This window comes from Euprymna scolopes, chromosome 43 (genome assembly GCF_053919585.1).
Source record: "Euprymna scolopes isolate OS-2025 chromosome 43, ASM5391958v1, whole genome shotgun sequence".
Lineage (NCBI taxonomy): Eukaryota > Metazoa > Mollusca > Cephalopoda > Sepiida > Sepiolidae > Euprymna > Euprymna scolopes.
The window spans coordinates 51,221,892-51,240,723 of NC_136524.1; the positions used below are offsets into that span (position 1 = coordinate 51,221,892).

The 18,832-nt window shown below is 33.9% G+C and overlaps 1 protein-coding gene across 5 annotated transcripts in view; it reads left to right on the forward strand.

Moving 5' to 3' along the window:
• Positions 1 to 18,832, forward strand: part of LOC145268346 (uncharacterized) — a 306,384-nt gene that overhangs the window by 280,155 nt on the left and 7,397 nt on the right. For all 5 annotated transcript variants that reach the window (XM_080123859.1, XM_080123860.1, XM_080123858.1 and 2 more), the window contains 2 exons: positions 1,404 to 1,532; positions 5,395 to 5,472. In XM_080123859.1, coding sequence (XP_079979985.1) covers positions 1,404 to 1,532; positions 5,395 to 5,472 — 207 coding nt within the window. The remainder of the gene's footprint in view (positions 1 to 1,403; positions 1,533 to 5,394; positions 5,473 to 18,832) is intronic.

Genomic DNA, 18,832 nt, shown 5'->3' on the forward strand with positions numbered 1-18,832 from the left:
CTAAGAGAGTGGATGACCATATCTTCCTCAACTTGTGACATGCATTCCATGCCAGTGCTCTTCTTACGTCAAAATATTTTTCAGTGCTTTCTGACCATGCTCCATAGTACTTGAAGTTTTCAACAACTTTGGGCAGAGTCCCGTCTTGTGCTTTCACTGCAATTGGGTCAACGTGATTGAAGGCCTGTTTCTCTGTTTTCTTGGCATTGCAGTACAAACCCACCAATCGCGCTTCCTCTTCCAGTTGGCATAGGACTTCTTGGAGACCAGAAGCAAGGCAATATGTAAATATGCATTGACCATATGTTTCCCGTGGCGCCACCATGAGTCTTGGGAGAGGAAGGATGCTGCATAATTAATCATTGCAAATGAATGGAAATCTCTGGCACTGGTTATCAACTGAAGAGTTTATCACATGTGTACACAATGTGATGATGTATGGAAGTGAAGCATGAGCAGTGAGGGTTGGAGACATGCGTTGCATGGAAAGAAATGATATAAGAATGATACCATGGATTCGTAACGTGAGTCTTTAAGACAGGCTTTGTTCTGATGACTTCAGATGGAGATTAAATCCGGGGAGTATAGGGGCATGGATGCAGAAAGGGAGCCTTCAATGGTATGGCCATGTTGAAATATTGAATGAGAATTCTTGGATTAGTAGACGTAGAACAGTTGAGGTGGCAGGTCCAGTCCACAAGAGAAGGTCAAAGAAAACGCCTGAAGAAGTGCTAGGGTTGAAATGAGAGAAAGAGGGATGAATAAAGATCTGACCAGGCATAGATAGCTTGGAAATCAATTTCTAAAATCCGTCCAACTGTAACGTTACCCACATCTTTACATGTAGACACCATCACAAGGAAACAAAGACAAAGACAAGGAAAGAATTTGATTCACTCTATTTTTTTTTCAGTGAAACAACAGACATTTATTTACAGGTACTTCCATAACAACACCTTGTCACTTGTCCAAAAGTGTTCGCGCACTCTAATGTGCTTAACAAGACTCTGTCGTGTCAAACACGTGATACTCTGTCTTTGTCCGGCCATGTTTAGGACGGGCTTTTTTTCTGTCGCTCTTGGGCCATATATGTAACACGTCTATCTCTGTATTTCTTGACCACGTTTTTCTTTTTTTTTTATAATCTTTTCCTTTCCTTCTTCCTTGTTGTGACGTCACCTCGCACACTCGGTCATTTGCATATGGCAGCTGTTGCTACTGCTGCTGCTTCCATATGTGCGTCCGCGCTCTGTCACACAACACATGCCAATATGCAAAATGAACGTTAATGAAATAAAAAATATAATTTGTCCAAAATTTATTATTGCTGCTGCTGCTGCTGTAAATACAAATATAATAAACCTTAATATGCAAATAATGTATATTTTATTTTCCATTTCCAGCATGGTGCCGCCGTGTTTCTATACCATCCTTGTGTCGATAAACCGCAACTGGATTACTTTAAAGAAATTGCATTCAACTGTTTGAAGAAAATCATCATCACACCTTACAGGAATGTTCCAAAGACACACGTATGAATATTAAACTTTATTATGGCGGTCTGTCTAAATCAGGGGTTCTCAACCGGGGTCCACATGGACCCTAGGGGTCCATGGAATATTTCTGGGGGTCCACAGGCAAAACATAACAGAATGTGGGTCCACAACGATATTTTGGTGGTCCATGAAGAAAACCAACTCAGAATAGTTTTTATTATTAAAAATTTAATTTCTACTGTCTGATCTCCATCGGCTTGACCATGGAAGAAACATTGTAATATTGTAATACAAGATATCGGTAAAGAATTATCATCACTCTAATTTAGATTATTATTATTAGTTATTATCATTATCATAATTATTATAGTTGTTGTAGAATACTTTATTTGCATTAAATTAGTTTTCATTTAAAAATAAAGCTTAATCATTAAATATTTCTTTGATTATTAAAACCTCAAAATTTATATTAGTGAAAAATAGAAGATTGTCTTATGACCAATAATTATGAAGGGGTCCACCAATATAAAAAGGGAAAAGGGGTCCATGAGTAAAAAAAGGTTGAGAACCACTAGTCTAAATTAAAATCAATTGTTTCTTGTTATCAATATTCATGTCGATTGTTGCATGAACTGGACATTAGTGAATAGGTTTTCTATATCCACTGGGGTGGTGATTTTATTATACACTTTTTTAGTTTGAAAAATCTGAGAGAGAAAGAGAGAGAGAGAGAGAGAGAGGGGGGGAGATAGATAGATAGATAGATAGATAGAGTTGGAGGATAGATAGGTAGATAGAGAGAGAGAGAGAGAGAGAGAGAGAGAGAAAGAGAGAGTGGGGAGGGAGATAGATAGATAGATAGATAGATAGAGAGAGAGAGAGTGAGTGAGTGAGAGAGATAAAGAGAAAGAGAGGGAGAGAGAGGGAGAGATAGAGAGAGAAAGAGAGAGGAGAAATAGATAGATAGATAGATAGAGAGAGAGAGGAAGGGACGGAGAGAGAGAGGGGGCATAGAAGGCTATCACAATGTAAGAAATGGAAATATATCGGTGTTGGGAATGAAGACAAAAACAAAGTGATTAAGATCTTTTTTTTTATAGTGAATCTTACTTGGCTTCCATAATTTTCTTGGGCAATGCTAGGACACAAGTCCTGCTAGCAATAAATAAATAAACAGTAATTATGTATAAGTCACGTAGATGCGAGAAACACGCGCACAGAAACGGGAGAAGCTTTCTCACAATTGTTGAGGTCACAACATGCAAACAGGAACTCAAGGGGATTTTAATGAAACAAATATTAATTCTGTATTCTCAAATACGTAGACGTAATACAGGGCAATCTAGTTTGCTTGAAGCATTGCGGGAAATATGTAAAGACAAGATTCATAGAAAGCTATCAGGGTTTTATTAGTTATGATTAGAAAGATTTTTAGCACCTCTACACAAAAAAAAAACATTATGGCAGATGTCTAAATTAAAATCAGTTGCTTATTGTTCTTGGTATAAGTATACCAGGTTGCACAAATAACGTGCTTAAATATTACACAAGTAAGGAAACAGCGGGAGCCATTTGTCGAGCCTTAGTTGCTGTACTTTTAACTTTTTGAGTTTTAATTTGTCATGCCTTAATTTGTCATGCCTTAATTTGTGATGCCTTTATTTGCCGTGCCTTAATTTGTGATGCCTTAATTTGCCGTGCCTTAATTTGTCGAACCTTTAATTTGTCAAGCCTTTAATTTCTGGAACCTTTAATTTCTTGAAATTTGTCGACCCTTTAATTTCTCAAACCTTTAATTTGTCGTGCCTTAACTTGTCATATGTAAATAGTAAAATTAAAGTATATAAAAAAGGAAGGAGGGGAGATATGTTGATGTGGAGAAAAAGGACAAAGATGAAATGCCCCCTTTGTTTTACTAAATCGCATATAAACATAATAAGATGTAGTTTGGTTGAAGTATTGTATGAAATATATATATATAGAGAGAGAGAGGAGTAAAGAAGTTATAGTGATTTTTTTAAACATTTTTTATAGTAAATCTTATTTTTTTAGTAAAAGCTACACTGTGATGTGTCAGTATAAATTTAAAAGACAGTTTTTAAAAAGGTGGTAGTGGTGGTAGTGATGATGATGATGATGATGATGATGATGATGATGATGGTGGTGGTGGTGGTGGTGGTGGTGATGATGATGATGATGATGATGATGATGATGATGATGATGATGATGATGAACAACAACACTGCTCCATGTACATGTTACATGCAATGCTTCCGGCAACCTACATGTCCTTGTAAAAAGCATTTTTTTTTTCTAAAACGAATAACGTTCTGAGACAACGGATTTTTCTTGGGTGAAATTAAGGTTGGTAACTATGCAATACACTCTACTTCACTGGCAGCAATCATTTGTCTTCACTGGAATTTGGCTGACAGCAAACCTCTCCAAGGTTTCAGTTCTCTTTGCACTTATCCAGTGATGGTCTTCTTAGTGCTTTCTAACCTCAGTCTTTCTTGTAGTGCTCCTCTCTTTTGTTTTTAACTTTAATAAAGTTTTCATATGGTCGGTTAGCATTTGTAGCTCATGCTGGTTAGTTTCTGCATTGGAGGGGTTTCCTTAAGGTTTCAGCTGTTTTCAGCATTACCGTCTGTCGTATAGTCTCAGTCTTCCCTTGATTCCAATTTCTCCAAGTTTTTTTTCCATATTCTTTGGAACTGTTCCTACTGCTCCTACAATTATTGGTATTATATTGATTTTCTTTATGTTCCATATACCTTTCAGTTCTTCACCGTGTGGTGTGCTGGGACAACAAAATCTACATTGTTATTATTATTATTATTATTATTATTATTATTATTATTATTATTATTTATTTATTTATTTATTTATTTACTCACTAAGAGCAGTCATGCAAGCCATCATCAAAGATTGCTCTTTGAGAACCACTTGAGGTGTTCCCTGGAGTCTGAGTGACAACAAATCTCCCCAAATTTCCAGTACTTTCAACTTCTCTCGTTAACCATTGCAAAGGAATTTGCGTTATCGCAGCAGCCGCTTACCATTGATTTCTCATTGGTGGCAACCATTTGTCTTCACTTGAATTTGTGTGGTAATAAGCCTCCCCAAAGTCCCAGTCCTCTTTGCACATCTCCAGCAGAGGTCTAGCTAGTGCTTTCTCTCCTCGGTCTTTTCATCCTCCTTGACCTTCATTATTTGGTGTGGTGTCTGTTTATGGTGACACAGAGAGAAAAAAAATTGTATGTAGGAGTTTTCACACAGGTCATCATTAAAGATGGCTCACTGACAACAACCGGTGGTGCTTCCTGGAGTCTGGGTGACAACAAGTCTCCCCAGATTTCCAGTATTCTCCACCTCACCTCATAACCTGAAGTTGCATCATGGCAACAGTCGTTTGCCATTGATTTCTTGCTGGCAATGGGCATTGCTCATTATTGGAATCTGGGTGGCAACAAGTCTTTCTAAGCTCCCAGTTCTCTTTGCACTCATCCAGTGGCGGTCTGGTTAGTGCTTTTTTTCCTCGCTTTTTCGAACCTCCTTGACCCTTCTCTACTATTTGGTGTGGTGCCAGTTTGGGTGAGGAATTAATTTACGATTATACAGTCTCTCACTTTTCTTGGTTCCTTGTGATGTTTCCTGCATCTTTCCATTCCACCTCCGCGCAGTTTAAATTCGGTTGGCTAACTCTTGTAGCTCGTGTGAGCCATTTTTATTACGATTCATTGTATCTTCCCAGCCATCCTTCTGATTCCAATTTCTCCCGTTTTTTCTTTTAAAATTTTTCAACATTGTTTCGAGTGCTCCTATGATTATTGGTATTACCTTGACTTTCTTTACGTTCCATATCCCTCTCTGATTATTAATTTTTTTTCTATTCCAGCCATTTGTGATTGCTACATATGGTACCAAGTTAATGTTGAATAGAGTTCACAGAGATTTGATTGAAAATTTTATACAGGTAAGTTTGTAATATATCATGAACTTTTAAATACAGTGTGTTGTTTAGAGGAGGCAAACTTTAAATTGACAAGTCTATTTTCTTTGATTGCAGATTTGGCAACTATCGTTATTTTGAGTGCAGCTTGGTTTAGCAATTCATCATGAATAAACTGATACCTGAGCAAATTGCAAATGATATGATAAATTTTCTGAGAGAAACATGGGCCTGTCAACTGTCCATCTTGTTCGTGCCATTTAACCTCATTAAATTATTTTCTTTGGGGGTTTGTAAAGTCCTATGCCTACTCTGATAAACCAGACACAATAGAATACTTGGAAAACGACATTTGACACGTTATTAACGAAATACAGCCTAATTTAATGTGTGGAGTTTGTGAAAAAATGGACCTCTGGATTACATCATATATGTGCAAGCTATATGGCCACATATTGTATTTAAATTATAAATATGAAAATTGGAATAAACCACGTATTTATATAACAAAAAAAATCTTTCTGAGATTTATTTTAATTTAAAGTTCGCCGCATCTAAAAAACAAAACAAAAAAAAACACCATATACAAGGAAAAGAGTTAACTAAGGATTTCTCTTTGGTTTAAGTACAGGGTGTTCCAAAGGAAACAGTGCAGTAGAAATATGCTAATAACCCAAAGAAACAAAACACACAGAAACATACTATTTATTGCAAATACTCACAAATCCAATACCTTATCAACTGAAGTATGATTGAGGATTGACTCGTGCAGTAAGATATGATCTACAATAACTGTTGAAAGTGTGCGCCATTCACCTGCAGACATAAACGAGCATGACGCTGCATGTTTTGAAAAACACACTCAAGTTCATCAGGTTTGATGTTTTGAATAACACTTGTTATTCTCTGCTTCAGTTCATCTGTAGTTCGAGGATTGTCTGCATACACTGAGCCTTTCAATTTGCTCCACAAATAAAAGTCAGGAGGTGTTAAATCCGGTGATCGAGGTGGCCACAAACCACGAGAGATCACATGATCCCCAAAGATATCACCAACTGCAGCCATACTGACACGAGCCGTATGTGCAGTTGCACCATCTTGCTGGAACCAGCCTTGTTGCTTGTCTTGCTCCGTCAGTTGATCAAAAAATGGCTCCAGGATGTTATGAATGTAACACTCAGATGTGATGGTGTTTTCAAAAAAGATAGGTCCAATTATACGCCGCCTTGACAAAGCACACCAAACAATAACTTTTTGATCGTGGAGTGGCTTCTGAAACAGAGCATGAGGATTTATTGTAGACCACACTCTAGAGTTCTGCCTGTTCATGTACCCGGACAAATGGAACCATGCTTCATCACTGAAGAATGTATGGTTTAAAATGTTTTCACCTTTCTCTAGAATAAAATTTTCAAACCACCGACAGAAGAGTCCGCGTCTTTCTGAATCCTGAGGCTTCAGTTCATGAACAGTGCACTGTTTCTTTTGGCACACAAATATCCTTTCTTGTGTTCAGTGCACTGTTTCTTTTGGAACATCCTGTAGAAAAAAATAATGAAAAAGAGAAGGAAGTTAAATAAATATGAAAGCATTTGGATTTTTTCAGCCTGATTGGATGAATATGAATATGTAACAAAGCCTTTTCGTGAGTGTATATTTTCTAAATGATCACAAATAATTGTCCGATAACAAAGTGTTTTGGGGTGAAATATGGAATATTTCTGAATAACTATATATATATATATATATATATATATATATATATATATATATATGATTGCAACGTCTTCTCAGACGAGTGCTACTCCTTCAGACACGTCCATGAGCCCAAAAATGACTTCCATCGCCACAGGACCATTTTAATAGACAAATGCCTGAGGGAGTATCTATACACAGATGATGTTACAGAATCTTAGCTTTGTATGACAGCTAAGTCTCTCTCTCTCTCGGTTCAAAATGTTGAGATCTAGCAACAAGCAAGAGCAAGATAGCCAGCAACAAGTTAAACTGCAGACCAGCTTAATGCGGGTACCGGTCTCCCGCTTTATGGTTTTTTTAAATCAGAGATTTGCTTCTCCTAGAAAGGTTGCCTTCACTACGGCTTATGGGAGCCCTCTCCACCACAACACACGCATACATACACACAAATACACATGGTGCTAGTTGGCCGTTGACCCCGAAAAAGGGTTCATTCGCCCTTTGAAAGGTCTTGTTTTTAATCCTTCAGGAAGACTAGCCACCCTCCTCGCCAAACAAGTCTGGTGGGGGAACTAGTTTAGTCGGCGGTGACCTGACCATGAGGCAGGTAGTACTGGGTTACATGGTACCAGTAGCATATGACATGACCTGACATATATATATATATTGGTAGTCATCAACATACAGTCCTGTTTCATTGTATCACAACTCATCAGTGCTACTATACTAGCACCCCTCCCAAGCCGTGTGTGTGTGTGTGTGTGTGTGTTTGTGTGGATTTTTTTTTATTCAACCTTGAAGATCATGGAAAATCTTTTTCTTTAGAAAATCGCCCAATATTTTTTGGGCGCAAACAAATAAACAAATATCATTTATTTATTTATTATTTTAATTATAAAACAGTAATCTAAGAGCCCACGTATTTTGAGGTCCTACCTCTCGTCAGCATAGCTTGACTGTTACTAGGATTCGAACCTGAAGCCATATGTATTATGGCCTAGTGCGTTTTAGATTATGTCATTAACAAATATTAGTGACCAAGAAATAGCCACTATCAATCTATTAAAAGAAAATGAAAATGCATTTGGACACGATTACATTTACCGAAAATGGATGGAGAAGTTGCAAATACCTTTTATTTTATCTTTTCAAAGAACAAATAAAAGGTAATTGCAACTTCTCTATCAATTGATAGTTGCTATTTTTTTTTTCTGATGAGTTAAAGGCAAAATAGATTCATTGATTGATATAATAATTAAATAAAAGATTTTGCGCTACAAAACAGTTCAAGAAGTGTAAATGTCAACTGAATTAAAGGAATAAATTGTAAGATGTTCAACATCATGAAATTTGCAATGTAGACTTTTGTCATTTGTATATATATATATATACATACATATATATATATAGTCATCCACATACAGTACTGTTTCGCTGTATCACAGCTCATCAATGCAGCTAGACAGGCAACTACCTCAAGCTAAGATCGAGACTCGACCGCCTGTTCGACAGTCAAGGCTTTTAATCATTATGCTAATCAGTAGCTGCTGTGTGAATAGTGAATTAATGATGTTTTGACATCGTCCAAATACCTAAGCTCAATTTGCTAACACAAAGAGCATCGCTTCATACGCTAATGGTAATTCGTCTATCACTTCCCAGTATGCTCAACTCAAGATAAGGAGCATTATATTCATCCACATACAGTACTGTTTTGCTGTATATATATATATATATATATATATATATATATATATATATATATATATATATATATATATATATATATATATATGTTTCGTAGTGCAACAGATACTGTCAAGAATTGTAAAAGTCAACTGAATTAAAGGAATAAATTATAAAATGGTCAACATCATGAATTTTGAAATATAACTTTTTGTTATTTATTCTCTATATTTCTATGTAATTACATTGAGCTTCTTAAATAAGGATTGGTATATATTATAAGAAAATATATTTCTACAGAAATATATATATATATATATATATATATATATATATATATATATATATATATATATATATATATATATATATATATATTAGGGATTAGAACAAGAGTCTAAAGAGCAGAGTATATTTTAATGTATTAGTGCAGTCAATAATACAATTAAAAGAAAATAAACGAAAATAAAACAGTGCTCGTTGTAATGTAGATATATAATAAGATCGATATGCATAGATATCCTAGAGCTATTTTAATATTAAGTAAGATGATTGATAATTTATAATTGAAATTAAAAATTAAAAATCGATTTCATAATACATACTACATACTAAAAACATAAAAATCCCAAAAAGATCAAGGACACTGAAAATTTTAAAAATTATTTGCTTAACATGATTAAAAATATTAAATTAAAAAATAACAAAAAATATTTCACACCAACCCTTATAGAAATAAATAAATTTTCGAAATCAATTTCAAAAAGCCACCAAAATAAACTGATAGTCCCGGCAGATAAAAAAGAAATTTGTACACTGTGGATTATATATACAATATAAAAATCTAATATACAAGGAACTTTATAAAAACTATAAAAAAAACAAATAAGTCAGCATTAAATAGAATAAATAACGAAGCAAAAATATTTTAACTAAACTCAAAATAGATAAATACACAGAAATAACAGTACCGGGCACCCCGAGATTTTCTTTACAGGATCACAAACCGGACTTTAATATAAACCCTACAATTAGACTCATCTGCCTCTCAAAATCAGATATAGGATTAGTTAGTAAAAATATCCTAGGAAGAATTATCCTTAAAATAAAATCCCTAATAAAATACCCACTTTGGCAATCTTCCACTCAGGTAATTGATTGGTTTTCGGACATTCCAAATAAAAATAATCTTAAATTTCTTTCTTTTGACATTGAATCCTATTACCAATCGATATCATCGATCCTATTAAACAAGTCCCTCTTAATGGCACGAAAAATAACTGATATAACACCAGACGAAATTAAAATAATAATATTAGCCAGAAAATCTTTAATAACTGATACCCCTGATCATTTTAACATTTTAATGGGATCGACAAACTCAACTCAGGTCACTGATCTGGTAGCTCTTTTCCTTTTAGATGAAATTCATAATATACTCCACGAACAATTCCAATTGGAAATGATGCACTTTTCGTAACAAACTCCACAAATAAACATTACGAAAAAGCAATTAAATCCTTTCATAAGTTCTTTAAAAATTATGAACTTACTATAAAGATCGACACAAACAAAAAAAAAAACAGTTAATTTCTTAGACGTAACCTTAAATCTTGAAAACTCTACTTTTGAACCCTATCATAAACCAAACCAATCTGTACTATATGTCCATAATGAATCAAACCACCCTAAGTCAATATTGAAATCAATAGTTCCCAATGTCTCTTTAAGGATTTCTAAATTATATTCTAACAAATCTATATTCAAGAAAAACACAAAATATTACAATGATGATGAGTTTTTAAATTCAAGATACAAGTCACAAATCAAATACCTGAATAAAAACGATAAAAATACAAACTGCATTGGAAATTATAATTGCAATAAACCCACTAAAAGCATAATAACCTATAATATGGTCATCTCACCCCGCATATGAATGGCAAAAAACAATTAAAATACAATACAAAACCAAATTAAACCACAAGCATTAGCCACTAACACAAATAAACCACAAACCAAAATCCGTAAGCGTAAAAACAGACATAGGGAAATCCTATGGTTCAATCCTCCATATTCTAAAAATCTTGAGACAGGGAATTCTTTAAAATATTAGATAAAAACTTTAAGGCCCCTCATAGATACAATAAAATCTTTAATAAAAACATGGTCAAAGTGTCTTACTCAACTATGCCAAACCTACATCAAAAAATAATTAGTCCTAACAATAAAAAAAATTAATAAGATACAAAATGCAAATATAGAAACTATACCAGGCTGTAACTGTAGAAGAAAAAATAAACGTCCTCTACAAGGTACCTGCAAGATAAAAATGTGATTTATAGCTGCGCAGTGTCACAAACCCAAAATACAAATTATGTTGATAGCAACCATACAAATCCCTCTTCACAATCTAACTCTTCCACACAATTATTCAATAATTACACCCCATTAACCAATCTACCAATCAAATACAACCAAACCAATTACACATCAATACTACTCTTAATCTATCTGACAACAAATATATTAAATAAAATGTAATCTACTTCGGTTCCACATCTGGACATATTAAGCATAGAATTTCAACGCATAAGCACTCTTTTAAAAATCCTTACTTGAAAAAATAGACTGCTTTATCTAAACATATATGGCGACTCAATGATAGAAATATCTCTTTCAATTTAAAATGGGAAATAATAGGATCTTACAAAGCATATATGCCGGGGAACAGATTCTGTGCACTTTGTAGATATGAAGCCTTTAAGATTTTAGAATATAATAAATATAGAACCATTCTCTTGAATTTAAAAGACGATTTTTTTTCTGGATGCATTCATAAACGTTGGTTTAGATTTGATAAATTTAAGCCACCATAAATTATAAAATTATTTTATTACTAATCTATCTTAAAATTTATAATTTATGAATTAATCATTATTATTATTATTATTATTATTATTATTATTATTATTATTATTATTATTATTATTATATTATCTGATATTTTACCATTATGTCCTATTTTATTTTATTTTATTTTATCATGTATTACACTTTGAATTTATATCTTACTATTTTATTAATGTAAGTCCTATAAATATTATAATTACTATTATATCTAAAAAAAATATTATTTTTATTAAATCACTTCCAAGAGGATTAATTCATTATTTAAAAACTCAAATATTAAATAATCAGTGTTTATCTCCCTTACAACATGCAAATAGTTTATTTTTCTTTTTGAATAAAATTATCTCCGTAGTAATTGCAATTTTTCAGCTAATTTTAAATGTAACGTCACTAACGATTTTAACTGTTAATATTGTTCCATAGCGTCTCCTTTGAAAATTTGTATATCAACATCTTCAAGCATTCATAAACTACTTTTACCATCCCAATGAATGCATTTACGATGATACGTACGAGTTTTAGAAAGGCGAACCATTGCAAGATATTTATATTTTGTTAAAATATTTAAAATCTAGATTCTCTTATTTTATTTTTATTTACCCTAACCCTAACCCTAACCCTTCAACCGGATTTTATTTTATTTTTTATTTATCCTACATTGTTCATCAAAAAAGTAACTATTTTCCTTACTATTTTAAATATTTTCCAGATACATCTGCTTTACTTAAAAATGCTAGGTTTATTTTGGTGTCTTTAGTTAAAAACCTTATCACCCAATATTTTTGCTGATGAGGAGACTTTGTTTTCAAAAACTATATTATAAAATTATTGTCCACGACTCTGTCTATCACAATAAAAATATCGTTTCCGAAACGATCGTACAATTTATTGATTTAGTTTGTTCTTCCTTATGAAATCGATTTTTAATTTTTAATTTTAATCATAAATTATCAATCATCTTTTATATATATATATATATATATATATATATATATATATTGTGACCTAGTATTTAAATTGAATTGTATATTTAAATGAAAATTTAAATACTTAATTTTAGGCTGACGAGATATATCGTTCTTGTTCTTTATATTTCGTCACCGAGGTGAAATAAAAGATAATTCCCACAAGATAGGCTAGTGCAGTAGTTGTTTTGGAACTGAGTGAAGTCTACTAATGTATTCCCACCCCTTTAAAACTTGCAGAGACTTTACCGGCTGGAGATTTCGTCAAGTCTATTTTTAGACCGGATTGTGAAGCAGAGATAAGGGGGGAGACTGGAGGAGTTATCGCTCCCCCTTTCCCTTTTTTTAACTGTACACTTGCGGAATTCGCTCTTTTCGGTTTGGGTTGCTGACCTGTTAAGAGGTCTCTTTCCTCGTCGGAGGAGGGGGGAGGCGACTTCTTCCCTTCATGCGAAAAGAATATGGATATACAGGACGCGGACGACACGACCTTCTCCAGTCATGCGAGAGAATGCAATGAATTTACTTCCTCACGAAAGAGACGATGGCTTTTTCCCATCATGTGAAAAAGATATGGATGTGCCAAACGCATGATGTGATATCTTATCCCTCACGAAAGCAGCAGAAAAAAAAGTAAAAAAAGAAAACACATGAGATGGCTATGTGAACTTTTTCCACGTCGAAGGAAATATCTTGGATTAACTGCGTCGTCGTCGAGTTGTGAAACACCCCAGCAAAAGAAACAAAAAAAAGGGAAAAACAAAAGAAACTTGTAAGTGCAAAGACTTTGATTACCCCCCCCCAAAGGACTTTCGCTCATTTCACTATGCGTAGGTATACTCCAGATTCAATAACTTTGAGTACATTTCTTTTTCTTTCGTTAAACTCTTTTTTTTTTTTATCTTAAATAAATCTATTTTTGTATCGTTTGGAAAAGTGTTTGTTATTTCGTTATTTCCTCGCATTTTTATTGTGTTCGTCCTTGCGTTTCCATCCACTTATTTTATTTTTGCTGTGTCACATATGCAATAAAGAGAAAATACTTGGGTTTTTGCTTTCCCGTAAATTCCCTTGTACCCCCCCCCTTTTGGGTAACGTGTTACAAAGATAAACAATTTTCATTCTTCTCGGAAATTTCTTATCATACCCCTATGTTTATTTGTGGCTTAAATCCCCACTTTTTATCGCATGTGTAACAATATATATATATATATATATATATATATATATATATATATATATATATATATATATATATATATATATATATATACGAGCAAACAGTTAATAAAACATGTTAAAAAACACTTTGAAATGAGTTAAAACATATTTAATCTGAAAAGGAAACACTAGATAAGTGGATAGTCCTTAATCCACAGAGTTTCGAAGAAATACTTTCCTTCTCATCAGAGGGTAGGAATTAGCAAAATTATTTTATATACATACATATACATACATATATATATATATATATATATATATATATAATAAAATATCTCTTTCGTGAATTTATTCCTCTGAAGTCATTATTTTACTTGTGTTTATCATATATCATGTCCCTCTCTCTCGTGTATGTGTGTGGGTGTGTTTGTTTGTGTGTGTGTGTGTATGTGTGTGTGCGCGCGTGCGCGTGTGTGTGCAATAAATAAAGTGATAACGGTAAAAAAGAATAAAAATAATCCTTATACAATAACTTATCAAGATACAAGAAGCTCTTTACGTTGGACATTTACGAACAGATTATCGTTTTCGTTTACTCTATTAGGCTACCTTTCTAGAGTTTCGATTACACTTTTTTCATCTTCATTTTGATTTTACATTTCAATTTTTATTGAATATTTTTATTGCCTGAGTTATTGTATATTTATCTTTATTTACCTCCATTATTATTATTCACTCACTAGGAGTTTTCACAAAGGTTACCATCAAAGATTTCTCTTTGGGAACAACCTGTGGTGTTGCCTGGAGTCTGGATGACAACAAGTCTCCCTAGATTTCCGGTACTCACCACCTTTTTTGATGACATTTGCAAATTTGTTGGCGCTATCGCAATAGCCGTTTACCATTGATTTCTCGCTGATAATAACCATTGGTTTTCACTGAATTTGGTTGCAATAAGCCTTCCCTGGGTCCCAGTCCTCCTCGCATTCGTCCAGTGAAAGTCTGGTTAGTGCTTTCTCTCATCGGTCTTTTCATCCTCCTTGACCCTTCTAGATTATTTGGTGTGGTGTCAGTTTATGCAGACACTGCATTTTTTTGTGGTGTGTGTGATGTTGAGCAGGAGTTAATTTTAAAGTTTCAGTTTTCATTATTTCATGTGGAGTTTCTTTGTCTTTTATACTTGTAGCAGTTTTTATATGTCCGGCTTACACTTGTAGCTCGTGTGTATTAGTTTTCATATTCAAGTGTTTTCCTTAATATTTCAGCTGTTTTAATTATTGTTATCCATTGTATCTTCCCAGCCATCCTTCTGATTCCAGTCTCTCCCATTCTTTTACCAAAGTTTTTATTTTTTTAGTATTGTTCCTAGTGCTTATTATTATTTTTATTTTCTTTATCTTCTTTGAGCTCTCTGGCCAGTTCTATATATTTGCTCCCCTTCACTGTCTCCTTGATATTCATTTTGTTGTCTGTTGGAATGGCGAAATCTATGATCTGGTAGGACTTTTCCTTCTTGTTAACTATTATTATATCTGGTTTTCTTACTTGGATGGGGTTATTAGTTTGTGCGTGCATATGTGCCATAGGATTAAGTGACTTTCATTTTCAAGTACTGCTAATGGTTTGTGTTTGTACCATTTGTCATTTCGAAGAGTTTTCTTGTTCTTCTGAGGTATTCCTTTCCAATTTTTTTTTTCATTTCTGTTGCTTTGATTGTGTCTGCTTCCAGAAGTCCCAAATATTTGTAGCTGTCATGTAGATGCTGTTGTCCGCATAATTCCTCACTTGATCATGATTATTTTTTTTATTTTCATATTCTTTTTGGGCTAACTTGCTGAATTCACTGATTATGTGGCTATTGTTTTATCTCTGTCCACAGAGTCTGCATTTACTGTCTTGTGTCTTTTATATTATTACATTTTCACCTCAAACAAGGCACATTGCCACTTTGGTGTAGAAGTGATGCATGTTGTTCTTGCTGGTCAAGGAAACGGGTTGAAACGTAACCATTTGTGATAGGGAGTAAGATATAGAGAAGCCATGTGTTGTGCTGTCCGCTGCTTCTGTGTGAGTAGAGAATCCAAGCCAGTTTTTGTGGTGGACATTAAACTCACCAAATACATGTACTTGTGTGCTAGTGTTGAGGAGAGTGCTGTGTCTATGTTGTCAGAGACTTTGTTTGTTATGGTGCAGTTCTGGGTCGAGGGAGAGCAGTAGAGAAAATAAAAGTAGCTAATGTTATGTTGCATGTTAAGTCTAAAGCACATAATGCCTTGATCGTCTGTTTCTCTAGTCAAGGGGAGGGTATACTCCAAGTCCGTGCATATGTCTGTGAGAGTCCTTAAGGCAGAGTGGGAGATATCCAGGCATGTTAAAGTAGTTAGAGGGGATAGAGGAGTGTAGGTTAGTCTCACTTAGTGCTAAGATATCCGGGGTATTTGTTAGGAGAAATGCTTCAACATCAGCTAAATTAGTTCTAAGCCCATGGATATTCGTGAATGCAAGCCTAAAGGGAGGAGGCAAGTTAGATTTGTTTGACCCTAAGCCTGATTTAAGCTTATTTTTTTTTTTATTGTACTGTCATCATATTTTTTTAAAGAGTTTCAGTTTAGGTAAGGGAGAGCTGAACAAGAGGTTATTCAGAGTATCAGACATGCAACACAAGTCGATTCTTGTTTTGATATGATTGGTTCTAATCGTGTTATCTTGTACTATTGCACTGTTAGTAATTCAGTTTCTCTGTTTAGGTTTCCTTTTTGTAGCCTTTTCCAAATGTTTTTGTTAGTCTCGTGTTTTGTCATCCTTATGAACCGTCTGTGTAGCTGTTTCTCTTCTCAGTCAGCATCATCCTTTGGTGTAGTTCATTGTGCATAGTCATGAGTTTCGTGGTCTACTGGTCAAGATGCCCCAGTTCTTCTTTTGTCCACCCTATAAACGGTCCAGAGTATCTTACTAGTGATGCTGCCCATGTATTTATACCTTTAATTAGGTTTCTATTATATAGTTTAGTTTCTAGGAGATTTCTTCTGAGGTATTCCTTTCCAATTTTTTTTCATTTCTGTTGCTTTGATGGTGTCTGCTTCCATAACTCCCAAATATTTGTAGCTGTCATGTTCATCTAGTGCCCTCATTTCCATTTGGTTGGATAGTTCCATGCTTTCTGTTGTCTCCAGTTCTCCCCACCTTACGATCAACAGTGCGCACTTTTCCATACTAAATTCCACTCGGATATCCTAGCTGAAGATTCTGGTCATGTTTATTAGAGCCTCTAGTTCCTTCTTGTTTTTTGCAAACAGTTTCAGGTCGTCCATGTACATTAGGTAGTTCATTCTTTCATCTGTATTAGTGAACTTGTATCTAGCTTGGCATTTTCTTAATATTTTGCTAAGGGGCATCATGGCTACTTAAATATTTAGGTTTTGTTTTTTTCACTGACCCAGTTTATAAGGAGTGCTTTCCTTCTATGTATACAATTTTTCAGAGATTCACTCCGCACATTTAAGCATCTTATTTCTAGGTCATGAATTTCCCATAGGATGTGGTACTTTTCCGCATTGTTTAAATTGACCTTGTATCATACCTATATATTTTTTTCAGGTATGCCTGTCGATTGGTTCGTTATTGTAGCTTCGTAAACAAGGGATTCAGCTTTACAGTTGCCCTCCAATGGGCACTTATCTTTGATCCTGAAAGAGCAGCCCGTGTTAAGTATCTTTCCTGGTTCCTTAGATATGATCGACTTGATCGATGGTGCTATCGAGTAACTTACTTTCACAGTATTTCTAAAGATTTTGTGCAGTCTGTGCTTTTCTGTAAAATGCTTATCTAGAAGTCTAAGAAAAAAATGTCCTACTGTAGTTTTTGTATTAAGTGAGAACGGAGGTAAGAACCAAATTATATTTCGTCTCCGATTTCTTTTTTTATTTTCTTTTTGATCCTGATCCTGTTGGAATATATTTCCACTTCCGGTTATAAAATAGACGAGTATTGGCTGACAAGAGCGTGATATGGGTATCTAAAACGGGCCTAATTAACGGGTTTGAAACCGACGGTCCCAATGACTTGTCTCATCTAAAAACTTTCTGTAAACAAAAAAATATATATATAAATACCCTCTTATTTTCGGATTTTCCTTATAATTGAGCTCTCTGCTGGATTTCTTTTTCTTTTTCCAGAAAAACTATATATATATATTTAGCTCTTATGCATAGATCATTGTATAACGATTAGATCACTCTCTGACTGACGTAAATGAACATTTAAAATTACAAATGTTTAAATTCGACGTTATTTCACGCGGTTAATGGTAGCCGAATGGATTAGGTCTTCGCTAAGTCAAGCCAGAGATGTCTGGTGATGCGGGGTTCAAATCGTTCGACTGGTATTAATCGTGACACCCTGCACTGAAGATTCCCGAAAGGATGAAACACTAGTGTCTGTAGGTATTTAATAATTATTATAGTAAAAAGTAATTATATATATATATATTGTTAGTTATCATTTTAAAATTAGAGATGTATTTAATTCACACTCATAATATTTTGTCATTTTTATGAAATATGTCACACACGTTTTGTATTTATAATATATATATATATATATATATATATATATATATATATATATATATATATATATATATATAAGAGAAAGAAAATTAAAACTGTCAGTTGAAATTTACAATCAAATTTATTGTTCGACTGAATACTCCAAAAAACAATTTACAAAGTCCTTATTTTGCAGAGTTTCAAAGAATGCTATTCTTGCTATGCTTCTCATCAGAGGACATAAAGAAATCAGCAAATTATATTTGTAGCAATGCTAGAATTTGCTGGTTTTGGCATTAAGTGAAACTGCAATTTATTATGTTATATTGTTATTATTATTAGTATTAGACGATACCACTTGTGCGCGTATGTTACGTGAGTTCATATTAGTAAAGATATGAGTCTTAGTGAGAG